Source organism: Saccopteryx leptura, chromosome 6, assembly GCF_036850995.1.
Source record: "Saccopteryx leptura isolate mSacLep1 chromosome 6, mSacLep1_pri_phased_curated, whole genome shotgun sequence".
NCBI lineage: Eukaryota > Metazoa > Chordata > Mammalia > Chiroptera > Emballonuridae > Saccopteryx > Saccopteryx leptura.
Window position 1 is genome coordinate 89,582,402 of NC_089508.1, and position 14,150 is coordinate 89,596,551.

Genomic DNA, 14,150 nt, shown 5'->3' on the forward strand with positions numbered 1-14,150 from the left:
GCAGGCAGTTCTGGCGTGCCTGAGGAAGAAACAGACTACCCAAAGCCTCTGAGCCTGGGACTAACTACGGCTTCTGTTCTCAGCAGCAGTCCCAGTGTGGAAACCTGGTAAGAGAAGCCTCAGGGTTGGGGAGACTAGAACAGTAAAGATGGTTGGGAGGTCCAAGTCAAATAGATGGAGGGTAGAGACAAGGTTTCTGGCATGGGGGCCATCAAATATGAGTACAAGACAAAGAATAGAGACAGAGGCGGGATGATAGGGTGATAGGATGGTGTTGGGCAGATAAAATATATTATGCTCACTTTGTTAAAGATGGTGCTGCCCACGTGGAAGCCCGTCGCCCAAGTGATATTAATGTGTGTTGGGGGCGGGCTGTGGGCAGGCAGGATTTTTGTAGCCTGGGCTTGGTGTTAGGACTAAGCCTTTCCCACCCTTTTTGATGTGAGGTGGACTTTGTATCAGAGACTTCCCTATTTTGTATATTGAATTAAAGGTTTTGATTTTTGCACTATAAAGTGGGGAAGACCGGGAGCCTGCTCTCTCGGTTCCTGAGATTAGCATTAGAGAGCAGAGCAGAAAGAGGCCATGTGGAGGAGGCCAGGAGAAACAGCCAAGATGGCGGAGTACTGAGTGAGAAGCCAGTTTGTGCAGAGTTTGTGCAGGGAGAAGGAAGGAGATGGGGAACAGAGGTGAATAAATCTGGTGAGCTAGAAACCATTTTTTTTAACATTTATTTATTTATTTTATTTATTCATTTTTTAGAGAAGAGAGAGAGACAGAGAGGGAGAGAGAGGAAAGAGACACGGGAGGAAGAACTGGGAGCATCAACTCCCATATGTGCCTTGACCAGGAAAGCCCAGGGTTTCAATCGGCGACCTCAGCATTTCCAGGTCGACGTTTTATCCACTGCACCACCACAGGTCAGAAAACCTTTGATTCTAGGAAACTCGGATAAGTCAGTAGCTTTGTGAGCACTGAATGTGAGTGGGTTTTGGAGCCCAGTGTGTATTTTTACTTGCCCGCCGGGTGCAAGCTAGGATTAAAGATGATGGCCCACCAGTTCTTGGCTCTGTTGTTTCTTTACCGACTGTCCGAATCCAATGCGAACCTGCATGGGCCAGGCTGCTCTGATAGTGGCCCTGGCTACTGGATTTACAGATGGGATGAGAGCAGAAAAGCAAACCCTGGAGAGTAGGGGGGCATTATGGGGAGGGAGACAGGGGGAATGTACTGGGGAACACGGGTGACATTAGAATCTATGTAAACACAATAAATTAATAATCATAAAAAGACTCAAGTGAGAGAGAAAATGATTAGGAATAAAGAGCTATGAAATCTTAAAAGGCACCTGACCTGTGGTGGCACAGTGGTTACAGGGTCAACCTGGAGGGCAGAGGTGGCTGAGTTTGTTGGTGCGAAACCCTGGGCTTGCCTGGCCAAGGCACATATGGCAAGCAAGCAATGAGCTGCTAAAGTGAGGCAGCTATGAGTTGATACTTCTTGCTCCCCTGCTCTTCTCTGTAAAATCCTTAAGTAAAATCTGGAAAAAATAAAATAACAAAAGGAAAGAAAGAAAAGACGTAAAAGGCACAATAAAAATCTAAATGGTTATAAATAATAATTTTGCTCTTATTGTTTCTACTACTTACCTTTGTCTTCCCTCTTCCTACACAGAAAAAGATGGTGCTGGATCTCCTGGAACGCTTTTCTCTTTTCCTATTAGTGCTGGGACTATGGGGGCCAGTGTGTCCACTTTATGCTGTGCCTCCGGGTCTCACCAAGGCTCAATGGTTTAAAATTCAGCATTTACAGATAAGTCCTCTCCAGTGCGACATAGCAATGCGTAGAGTCAATAGTTATAATCAGCAGTGTAAGGATCAAAACACCTTTCTGCACGACTCCTTTCAGAACGTGGCTACTACCTGTACGACGCCTGCGATTCGCTGCAAGAATGGCTGGAACAATTGCCATCAGAGCCCAAAGCCTATTAAAATGACTCATTGCAATAGCACTGGAGGGACGTATCCTCGCTGTGCCTACAAAGATGCTGCCCAGTACAAGCTCTTCATTATTGCCTGTGACCCTCCTCAGAGAGGTGACCCCCCCTATCCGTTGGTTCCCGTACACTTCGATAAGATTGTTTAAAGTTTTCATCACTTTTCCTCTCACTTGGTACAGGCTCTCTTATAATATCTTCTGCCTTTTCTTTTGTTGATTTCCCTAGTTCCCATAAAAAAAGGCATTGGGAGAATTAGAGTGCCAAAGACACCAGACCAGAGTTGGGACAAAAAGAAATAAGATTTTTCTCTGCTTTGGAGCTCTGTGTATTTCAAAGGAAGGCAATAAGGAAGAGGGCAAAGAAAGGTCCCTGCTTCCATATTTTTAACTTTGGAACTTCTGCCAAGCTTTGTTGCACTGCATTAACAGCAATAAAACCACTTTCTACTGCATTCTAATGAGTGTCTGAGAAACTTTTTGTTACCAGAGGAAGACCAGGACTGAAGTGGATCTGCCCAGGCACAATCTGAAAATAGGCACTTCTATAGTGTTATGGGAAAAGAATTTCTGGGACACTCATGTAGGAGTTTAGTGATAGTGGCAAATTTATTACAGCAAAAACTAACAAGTGACAGTACACTCTCAGAGAGGCAGAGAAAGCAGGCAGACTACAGGATAGCAGCTGTGCAAACTCAGAAAAGGAAGTTACAGAGGCAAAAGGAGAGTCCTCTGCCGCTGCTCATTGCTCCTTTGGTTGCAAGTCTCATGGAGACCCTTAGAGTGTAGGAGAAAAGAAGGCAGAAAGTGCATGCCCAAGAGAAGGAGGGGCGTGGGCGTGCTCCAACGGGGGACATGCACAAGGTTCTTCGTCTAGTTTCCATATATTTCCATGAGTTCGAGGAAAAAGCAGGCTTTCTTTCAGAATACTGTAAAGCCAGTAGCCACGGCCATGCCGCCTGGCCCATGCAGGTTTGCATTTGATTTGGACAGATGGTAATGAAACAACGAAACCAAGAACTAGTGGGCCATTAGCTTTAATCCTAGCTTGCACCAGGTGGGCAAGAAATACACACAGTGGGAAAACACTTCCCTTTCCATTCAGGGTTCCCAAAGCCACTGACTTATCCAAGTTTTCCTAGGATCAAAGGATTCTACCTCACCAGCCTTATTCATCTCTGTTCCCCATCTCCTTCTCTCTGCACAAATTCTGCACAAACTGGCTTCTCCTTAGGCACTCCGTCATCTTGACTGCTTCTCCTCTCCTCCACGTGGCCTTTCTCTGCTCTTCTCCAGTATGGGCTCCTCTGCCCCATTTGATAGTGTAGGAATCAAAATCTTTAATCCAATATACAAACAAGGAAGTCTCTGATACAAAGTCACTTATCTGAGGCATAATGGGATTCCTCATAAGAGTGCACCACCTCCTATTATGCAACAGTCAAGGGTGTGGGGAAGGCTTAGTCTTAAAACTACCCTGCCTGCTTACAGCCTGTCCCCCATACCCAATGCACACTATAAGAGAGCAAACATATATATCATATTTACAAACTTATTTGACCAACAAATACCCAATCTCTTTCCTGACTTTTCTCAGGCTTGTGCTTGTGCTCTTCCCCTATCCAAAGTCTCCAGGGCCTGTGCCTTTCCTCAATCCGATCCTTTCCCGGACTTTGCCAGGTTAGTGCCCTTCACCTTGTACGGTCACCATTTTCGCTCTTACTGTACTTGCCTCATAGTTCTGCTTTGTCATTTGGTTTCTACTGCCCATGCACTTAGTAAAAGGAATTCCCCTCCACCATCCCCCCCCCACCACCACCACCACGTTAATCCAGCAGAACAATGCCAGTCACCCCCAAGGGTGGCTGTAATGGCTGTCTTTTCTGCCTATTCAACAAGGCAGCATATTTTGCTCCATTTTGCAAAATGATGCTGATCACTTCTCAAAGTGACTGTTCCATTCATTCTCTCCTCTTTTGTTAACTATCTAACTGCCTGATCTAACATTTTTACACCACTGCCAGCCTAGAGAGATCTAAGCTTGTATTTGCCCATTTCCCAAGAACTATTTTGGCCCTAAGTGTAGGAAAGGAAAATATTTTTTTCTCTATTCCTCTAGGTTCTTGGCTGAGAATCCTCTGTAATAAAAAAAAATTAATAAGAGAAAACAATTTTAATTACATATATACATATGGAAGCCTCACAATAATACAGGACTTAAAATGTGGCAGAGGATTGAGCCTTATATACCATCCTGAGCTAAGGAAATGAATAGGGGTCTGGAACTTCAAAGGGGTGGGAGGTAATTCAGAGGAAAATGAAAAGAGTAAATGTTTGGTAAACAAAGTTTGCCCTGCCATGTTGATAATGAAACTGAAACATGACCTACATGTCTGGCTGCCTGTCACCATAAAAACCAACAGCAAGAGATAAGTGCTAATGAGGAAAAAAGAGGTTTATTCAAGAGTCAGTAGCGGGAGAACAGGGGGTCTCCTGTCCTCAAACACCCATCTTACTTTTTTGGTGCACGCAGGGGAAGAAAAAAGAGGGGTAATAAACAAAACATAGAAAAAAGGAATTGAAAGAAGGGTGTTGAGAGTTTTTTGCTAAGGGGAGCCACATGCAAGCCAGCTCAGCGTGTTCAGATAGCTGATTGAAAGTCAGCAAATCTCCCAGATCAGCTTGATTCTTTGGAACTGAAGCTAGCAAGTAACCTGTTCTTTTTTTCTTTTATCTTTTTTTTAAGCAAGAGACAAACAGACAGGAAAGGAGACATGAGAAGCATCAACTCATAGTTGCGGCACTTTAGTTGTTCATTGATTGCTGTCTCATATGATACGTCCCTTGACCAGAGGGCTCCAGCCAACTCATTGACCCCTTGCTCAACTTTTGGGTTATGTCTATGATCCCAGACTCAAGCCAATGACCCTGTACTCAAGTTATGAGCCCATGCTCATGCTTTTAAACCTGGTCCTTAGCATCCCAGGCCGATGCTCTACCCACTGCACCACTGCCTGGTCAGGCACTATGTCCCTAAATCAGCTTAAATAACCTGACAGACATTATAGACTAAACCAAAAAGTAGGCAAAGCATCGCATAAATTCAGCTAATGTTCCAGTAGTTCTCAACTCTGGTTTCAGAGTTAAAATTAAATTCACCTGTGACATTTTAGAAAAATATTACTATATCCCTGTGCGATAAAAGAAAATCTATATATTGGTTTGTGTCCCTCACCTCTATTTCTGGCACAAGCTTCTGGAAGCCTTATAAATTCCTAAGTGATAAGAACATCATCTGCCTTGCCTGACCAGGCGGTGGCGCAGTGGATAGAGCGTCGGACTGGGATGCCAAGGACCCAGGTTTGAGACCCTGAGGTCGCCAGCTTGAGTGCGGGCTCATCTGATTTGAGCAAAAGCTTACCAGCTTGGACCCAAGGTCGCTGGCTTGAGCAAGGGGTTACTTGGTCTGCTGAAGGCTCGCGGTCAAGGCACATATGAGAAAGCAATCAATGAACAACTAAGGTATCACAATGTGCAACGAAAAACTAATGATTGATGCTTCTCATCTCTCCGTTCCTGTGTGTCTGTCCCTGTCTATCCCTCTCTCTGACTCTCTGTCTCTGTAAAAAAAAAAAAAAAAAAAAAAAAAAAAGAACATCTGCCTTAAGCCCTCTTATTTACCACACTTAGTTCCAATAGGCTAAGAAAAATAGTAAGATCCCCTTCCTGAAGCAGGTTTCTCTTTATGAATCTCTTGGGCAGGAAGGGTGGGAGAATCAAAGCCTCCTTCTGAGTCTTTTGCTTTTTAATAAGGTGACCAACTTTTTTACAATGAAAAGGAGGACAAAAGTAAATTGAAGAAAACAATATCATAAATAAAAGAAACATTTTATTCATTGCAACAATAATACACTATAATATGATAAATGCATAGTAAAAACATTTGTAATATTTTATATTGTAATTATGCTTACATGCCTATTAACTTTTAATAATAACTGTAAGAAATGAATGAATATTTTTGTCAATGTATCATCTTGTAACAATATATTGGAAATATCTGAACAAGAAATATCTTTAATATTGAATTTTACAGCACGTGCTGCAGCTAGAGTATCAACATTCAATCTCAATTTCTCACGTGTTCAAAAGTCATTTGCAATTGAAAAAACTCTTTCAACTGCTGCATTAGTTCCAGGGCAGCACAATGTATATTGGACAAGAATAAATAAATTTTCACATGGAATATGTTCATTTTTGAAAAGGCCGAATACTTCCACTCATTTATCAATTTCGATGTGTTCATTTTTCCATTGTATTAATTATTCAGAATTAAAATATACATTCAGTCTTCTAATTTCTTCAAAGAGACAATTGTCTATTTTGATGTCTGGCATTTCTTTAGATAAAAAGTCAAGACAAAAAAAAAGTCAAGACAAGATTCAATATCTGTCCAATATGCTTGTTTTTTTTTTACAATTTTTTTTTTTTTTTTTTTTTTTTTTTTGCATTTTTCTGAAGCTAGAAACAGGGAGAGACAGTCAGACAGACTCCCGCATGCACCCGACCGGGATCCACCCGGCACGCCCACCAGGGGCGATGCTCTGCCCATCCTGGGCATCGCCATGTTGCGACCAGAGCCACTCTAGCACCTGAGGCAGAGGCCACAGAGCCATCCCCAGCGCCCGGGCCATCTTTGCTCCAATGGAGCCTTGGCTGCGGGAGGGGAAGAGAGAGACAGAGAGGAAGGCGCGGCGGAGGGGTGGAGAAGCAAATGGGTGCTTCTCCTGTGTGCCCTGGCCGGGAATCGAACCCAGGTCCTCCGCACTCTAGGCCGACGCTCTACCGCTGAGCCAACCGGCCAGGGCCAATAAGCTTGTGAAGAAGAAAAAAAACACCACTGAAAACTGTTATTTCTCGTGGTGTTTGTGTTGTAAAGTACCCAATCCATAGTTCCGTGGGTTTTTGTAGAGGTACATAGTACAAATAAGTTTTTGAAAAGTTTTTTTTTTAATTCATTTTAGAGAGGAAAGGGAGAGACAGAAGGGGGGAGGAGCTGGAAGCATCAACTCCCATATGTGCCTTGACCAGGCAAGCCCAGGGTTTCAAACCGGTGACCTCAGCATTTCCAGGTCAACGCTTTATCCACTGTGCCACCACAGATCAGGCTTTGAAAAGTTTTATTAAAGGAGGAAGTTTATTAAATATGCCAGCCGCATATATCTTACACGGGGCCCCAATTCCAAATCGTGTGTCATTAATATTCTAGGGGTTGGTTATATACCATTAATTATACATGGGCAGGGAAAAAACCTAATATCACAGTGTAAGCCTATACCTTTTGTTTTCTCCTATACAGGTGTGGAGAAAGGATGAAGTGAGGGGGATGGGACACAATTCATTAGCAAGTTTATAACATCTGTCTATAGGATTCATAAAAAGACTCTTTTACATTAAAACTTACAAGACAACACAATGGCAAAAATGTCACTTTACATACTAAAAGATATTCCCATAATTTCTAGTGTTAATTTGCTATTTCTTTGTCCAGAAGTATATACATTAACTACATGCTTTCAGGAGGGGAGAGGTAGTTTCCATGGGGACAAATGCCTGTAAATGGTCAATTAGTATAAAAAAAGGTTTAATTTAATCTTTTTCTCCCTACACCTGGATAGCTATTGACCCATTTCCCCACAGGTGTCAGAGAATACAAGCCTCCTTTCCCTTTGCATATATATCACAATGTCATTGGCCATCTTTTATGCTAATCACACAAGTACAGAGATCATCCACAAAATCTCTCTGTACACCCAGCCCAAATCAATAAAATGCTCTTTAAGCTCCCTAAAATATTAATATTAATTCTGTAACCTTTGTTACCTTACAACATTTGTTTCAGACCATTCTTCGATATATTGAAAATATGTCTGGTAAAAATTCTGCACTTCTTTGATAAACTTTTCTGTTATGCCTGGATTTGATTCCTTTAAGTCTGACAATTTTTTTTTATAATTAAAGAAAGAACATTTTCTTCAAAACGAGATTTATATTGAAGGATAAAGTCATTCAAAATAAGACTAACTTCTGTAGCTGAAATGTGTTCACCTTCAATCTTTTGAATCGTTTTGTGAAAAATAGATGCTTGATTATGTACAAAATACATTAATATCTGAGATATTTTATTATTGAAAAATGATTCCAGGATTTTAGGACATTTGTCTAAACTTAAAAAATATGAATGGAGAGGCTCAAATAATTGTAGAACATACTCTATTGCAGGTGTTAGAGCAAGCCATCTAACTTTAGAATATCCTAAAAGTTTTTTGTGTTCAACATTTGCTTCTTCACAAAATTGTTTTAAAGTAACAACATGAATGGTAAAATGACTAAAATGCAAATAAATTGTAGTTATTATTACTTCTACATCAATTGGCATGGCACATGATGCTGTGTTGATTGCATTTGACAAAATATGTGCATTACAACCTATTTCTAGTATTTTCTTTTGGAATAACTCTCCTAATTTTATATACATATTATTCACCCTTTTGCATCTTTGCCCACCAAAATTTGTATTTGTATTATCAGTCATTAGTGCAACAACTTTGGATTTCAAATTGTTTTCATTTATTACTCTGTATAGATCAGGGGTCGGGAACTTTTTTGGCTGAGAGAGCTATGAACACCACATATTTTAAAATGTAATTCCATGAGAGCCATACAGTGACCCATGTACGTTACACATTATCCAATAAAAATTTGGTGTTGCCCTGGAAGACAGCTATGATTGGCTCTAGCCACCCACAACCATGAACATGAGCGGTAGGAAATGAATGGATTGTAATACATGAGAATGTTTTATATTTTTAATGTTATTTTTTTTTAATTAAAGATTTGTCTGTGAGCCAGATGCAGCCATCAAAAGAGTCACATCTGGCTCACGAGCCATAGGTTCCTGACCCCTGGTATAGATGGTTTGACAAAATTTCAGAAGTCTGGCTCTCAATGCATTCTAAATTTAAAATTTTTACTTGGATGTTCTTGGTAACATTAAAATATCTTACTATTATTGGATACAATTTAATTTCATTATGATTTGATGCATCAGATAAAATGGTTACAAATGCTGCAGTTTCCAAGTCCTCTGTAAGTATTTTGTCACAGTAATTTTTAAATACTGATTTCAAAATAGCCTCAAATTTTGTCCTGGCACATGAAAATTTTGCATTATGAAACTTTCTCAATAGTTCAGTTAGTTGTACAATCCATACTACAAAACCTTTGACTGTGAATTATAGTATGAAATGCAAATGTTCCCTCCGTTGCTGCCAACTCTTTTTCATTGCTGCCCCCAACTGCAATACAAAATTATCTACTGCAAATATTGCAGAAAACAATGGTATCTTTCTTTGATATGAGGAATGGAAATTCCTTTTTCAATTTATTATTGAAATGGCATTTTCTTTTTATTTTTTATTTTTCCATCCCTTAAATGAAGTTTAAAATTAAAAATAAAATATAGAGCTACATGAACGATGCAAGCACATTAGGAACTGAAAACATTACATCATGGTAGGCGAATTGTCCAGAAGCTAAATTAACAAAACTAAATATCAAACAAAACCACTAATTTGGAGTGATATTCAGGTGTATTTATCATTTTTATAATTAAAAAACGTCTGTTTTATGAAACTATTTAATCAAAATGTGTTATTAAGAGATATGGTTTGAGGTTAGATTTCCACTTTAAAACTCGAATTTTGGGAAAATACTTATAAATAAAATAATACATATTTGGAAATTATTAAATAGATAATGAATTAATAAAACATGAATTGTGCTCACCTGTCTATGATTGAATATTCACTGAGAAAAAAATAATCGTGAGTCTACAATGTCGTATGTGCAGTGTTGTGTTTTAGTAAGAAGTACACCAAGCCATTTGCATGCTCGGTATATCACGTGCTCTCTCGAGATCTCCCGTGCTGAGCGCATGTGTCTCATAATTGCATCTCGCTGCACTGTACTGATTCTTGACGAATCATCATGCCAAATACAAATACGTCACATCACACGCAATGGATTGACTCTGCATCGATCGAATATGGACATTTACAGATTAGTCTTTTAATATCAAAAAGGAAGACATGTAAGAGGACACTTTTCAAAGGAGGACAGAATTTACAAAAGAAGGACTGTCCTCCCTAAAAGAAGATGATTGGTCACCTTATTTTTTTTTAAATTTTTTTTTTTATTAGCTGGAAACATTTATTAGGGGAGAGACAGTCAGACAGACTCCCGCATGCGCCCGACCGGGATCCACCCGGCATGCCCACCAGGGGCAATGCTCTGCCCACCAGGGGGTGATGCTCTGCCCCTCCGGGGCGTTGCTCTGCCGCAACCAGAGCCACTCTAATGCCTGGGGCAGAGGCCAAGGAGCCATCCCCAGCGCCTGGGCCATCTTTTTTTTGCTCCAATGGAGCCTTGGCTGCGGGAGGGGAAGAGAGAGACAGAGAGGAAGGAGGGGGTGGGAGGTGGAGAAGCAAATGGGCACTTCTCCTATGTGCCCTGGCCAGGAATCGAACCCGGGTCCCCCGCACGCCAGGCCAACGCTCTACCGCTGAGCCAACTGGCCAGGGCTCACCTTATTTTTAATAAACAGCTTAAAGTTAATATCCCAAAAGAAAGCTTCAGGATGGCAGAATGTTGGTCCCTTCGGTCACATCTTTGAAATTTTATTATTTTTTTATTATTATTTTTTACATCTTTGAAATTTTAAATAATAAAGTTTTATATTCTAGAAGCTAAATTGGTAAGTTGCACCATATTTTGATTACTTTAGTCCTGAGAATAAGTCTGTTTAGTTAAATTGTTGAGTCTCATTTCTGGAGACAGTGAGGCAGATGAGCTTTGAGAGTGAGACCTATATTGTGTAAGCAAGCAATTAGATATATAACAAGAAAAGAAAGCTAATAAGAGCAAATTATTAACCAGTTTCTGGGTCTGTAAGGCTATCAGTCAAGAAGATTTCTAGCCTGACCAGGTGGTGGCGCAGTGGATAGAGCGTAGGACTGGGATGCTGAAGACCCAGGTTTGAGACCCCGCACTCGCCAGCTTGAGCACAAGCTCATCTGAGTTGAGCAAAAAGCTCACCAGCTTGGACCCAAGGTCGCTGGCTCGGTCTGCTGAAGGCCTGTGGTCAAGGCACATATGAGAAAGCAATCAATGAACAACTAAGAAGTCAAAATGCGCAATGAAAAACTAATGATTGATGCTTCTCTCTCCGTTCCTGTCTGTCTGTCCCTGTCTATCTCTGCCTCTGTAAAAAAAAAAAAAAAGATTTCTAGATGTAAGGCTCAAAGTTTATTTTGCTAAAATGAAGGCAAGCAGTGACTATCTGATAGATTATCCTGATCTGCAATTTGAATGTCTCTAGTGATGTCAACTAAATTCTGCACAGTTTACACACACAGCACCAGTCACTGAGATTGTTTAAGTGTGAGCTGTTGTGGTGATTTCTCAAGTTTATATAATGTCTAGCTGAAATTTTCCAAGGCTTAGTTTAAAAAAAAAGTTTAACTTCTCAATAATTCCATGCCAAAAGAAAAAAGAAAAATAAAACATTAATTTGAAGGGTTGTACCAAATATTTAAGAAAACTAGAAAAATTCAGGATCCAGTTCACAAGTGTAAAATAAAACTTTAAAAACAACTAGAATCTAATATTTATAACTATATTATAGTTCCTATTGAAACATAATCTTTCTCCTCAGAAACATCTTTATTTTTCTCAGATAGTCAAATTAAGAATATTTACTACATAAGTTGAGTTTTATTTATTTATTTTTATTCATTTCATAGAGGGGTGAGAGAGAGAAGTGGAGGAGGAGCAGGAAGCATCAACTCCCATATGTGCCTTAACCAGGCAAGCCCAGGGTTTCAAACTGGTGACCTCAGCATTTCCAGATTGACACTTTATCCACTGAGCCACCACACACAGGTCAGGCTACATAAGTCTAGTTTTAAAAGATTTGGTCAAATTGTTTGCTTAAACACAAAAATAATAATTGACATATATGCTGTCTTAAATCTGCTTTGCTAGAATTTCATAAGGAATATCCAGATTGACTTTGATTCGCCTCCCAGGGCTAAGAAGTAAGTCACATAGTTGCCAGCTTTGCCTGCAATATCTATAAATTTAGGTCAATTCCTCAGGTTCAAGGTTCCCAAAAATGTTGAGGTTCTTTCTTTGCCATCTTCCAGGAAAGCAACCTTTGTTCCTAACCTGGAAAGACTACCATGAATCATATAAGCAAGGTACCAGGCTGTTTTGCATGGAATTTTATTGGCTTCCAAAGTCAACCTTAATTCCTTAAAGCTTTAGAGTGACATCCAACTCTGTGTATGTCTCTCTCAAATATGATATTCCAGTCAAAGTTTTAATTAATCAAACCAGTTTCTAGTTGAATTATCTTATAAAAAGATTCTTATTGAATTTATGCAAATAATCATATTGCCATAAAAATAATGTTCATTAAGAGTTTTCAAATTCTAGAGGGATCAGATAGGGAAAAAATATGTAAATGCTTCAATATTGTTTACAAAAGTATACTTTATCAAATTGCCCTAAGAAAAACAAGTTTCCTTATATCTGGAAAATAAAATTTAAAAAAATGGTTTAAAGTTTAGCAATATTTCAAGCCCTGGCCAGTTTGCTCAGTGGTAGAGCGTCAGCCAGGCGTGCGGAGGTCCCGAGTTTGATTCCTGGCCAGGGCACACAGGAGAAGCACCCATCTGCTTCTCCACTCCTCCCCCTCTCCTTCCTCTCTGTCTCTCTCTTCCCCTCCTGTAGCCGAGGCTCCATTGGAGCAAAAGATGGCCCGGGTGCTGGGGATGGCTCCTTGGCCTCTACCCCAGGTGCTAGAGTGGCTCTGGTCGCGACATAGCAACGCCCCGGATGGGCAGAGCAACGCCCCCTGGTGGGCGTGCTGGGTGGATCCCGGTCGGGCGCATGCAGGAGTCTGTCTGACTGCCTCCCTGTTTCCAGCTTCAGAAAAATACAAAAAATAAAAATAAATAAAAAATAAAGTTTAGCAATATTTCAAATAAAAAGTTATAAAAATTATAATCCTTCTCAGTTCTTTTCATTCTATAATCAATTATTTATCCTGATCTTCTGCCAGCGTTTTATGAATTCAGTTATTACTTAGAGTTCCATGGAACTTCCTCTAGCTTAAAAGTATGATATGAAAATTTCTTCTCAGAAAGTCTATTTTAAAATAAATCAGAGTTCTTTTTATGGATCTTTCTCAAGATGAAGCATATAATACTTGAGAAATCATTAGAGTAAAACAGTAACTGTCTGTGGCGAATCAGCGAGGCTAGTAATTCCAGGTCCTGAGTGGGAATGGCGTAAAATTAAGAAAATAGGCTTAAGAAAAAAAAAAGATGGGCTCCGGAGGACTCCCTGCAATGCAGAAGATAGCTTGCAAAGAGCAAAGAGCCCCCAGCCTGCTTTATTATATAGCTATATGCAAATAAGGAAGTCTCCAATACAAAGTCACACGTCTCCAAGGCAACCCAAGAATTCTCCCAAGTGAATAAACCCTCCTCCCTGCATAACTGAAATCAACCAACATCAGAACAAACAAAGGGTGAAAGAAAGGGCATGTAAATTGCTTCTAGCAACTTAAGTAAGCAAGTGAAGTGGGGAGATGGGATGAGTGCAAATACTCAACTTCTTAGCCAATATGGAGGTGGTGGGAGGGGAGAACTTAGTCTTTTGCTAAGCCTCAAACTGCAAAGGGCTTTGCCACTTGCCGTCTCCCACAACTGTCTATGAATGACAAAAATGAATATAGATCTGACTATAATGTAGTAATTGACAAAGAACTTTGCTTGTCTGTAACATAACATTGCAAAATAACAATTAGAATTACAAATAAAATTATATTAGAATATTGTAGACTTTTGGAGATTTTTATGTCTCTTCAACATCCATTTTAATAATAAGAATACATGTATACAAATAAAACATTGTTATTATTTCTTTATTTGACAAAGCTTCTCAAGTAATTTAATCATATTAAATAGGCCTAAGTAGTTTAAATTTTTTCTTAAGGAGAGAGAAAACAAATCCTTGAGGTATTTCAT

The 14,150-nt window shown here is 39.8% G+C and overlaps 1 protein-coding gene and 1 non-coding gene across 3 annotated transcripts in view; one reads left to right on the top strand and one right to left on the bottom strand.

Annotated features, from left to right (window-relative positions):
• The window catches only part of RNASE6 (ribonuclease A family member 6), a 476,573-nt gene extending 474,123 nt beyond the window's left edge, over nt 1–2,450 (top strand). For both annotated transcript variants that reach the window (XM_066343156.1, XM_066343157.1), the window contains exon 2: nt 1,675–2,450. In XM_066343156.1, coding sequence (XP_066199253.1) covers nt 1,681–2,145 — 465 coding nt within the window. In that variant the 5' untranslated portion in view covers nt 1,675–1,680 and the 3' untranslated portion in view covers nt 2,146–2,450. The remainder of the gene's footprint in view (nt 1–1,674) is intronic.
• Nucleotides 2,451–6,787: 4,337 nt separating this feature from the next.
• TRNAS-AGA (transfer RNA serine (anticodon AGA)) lies at nt 6,788–6,863 on the bottom strand. Its single transcript has one exon. It is a non-coding gene; the product is annotated as a tRNA-Ser (tRNA).
• Between the last annotated feature and the right edge of the window lie 7,287 nt (nt 6,864–14,150).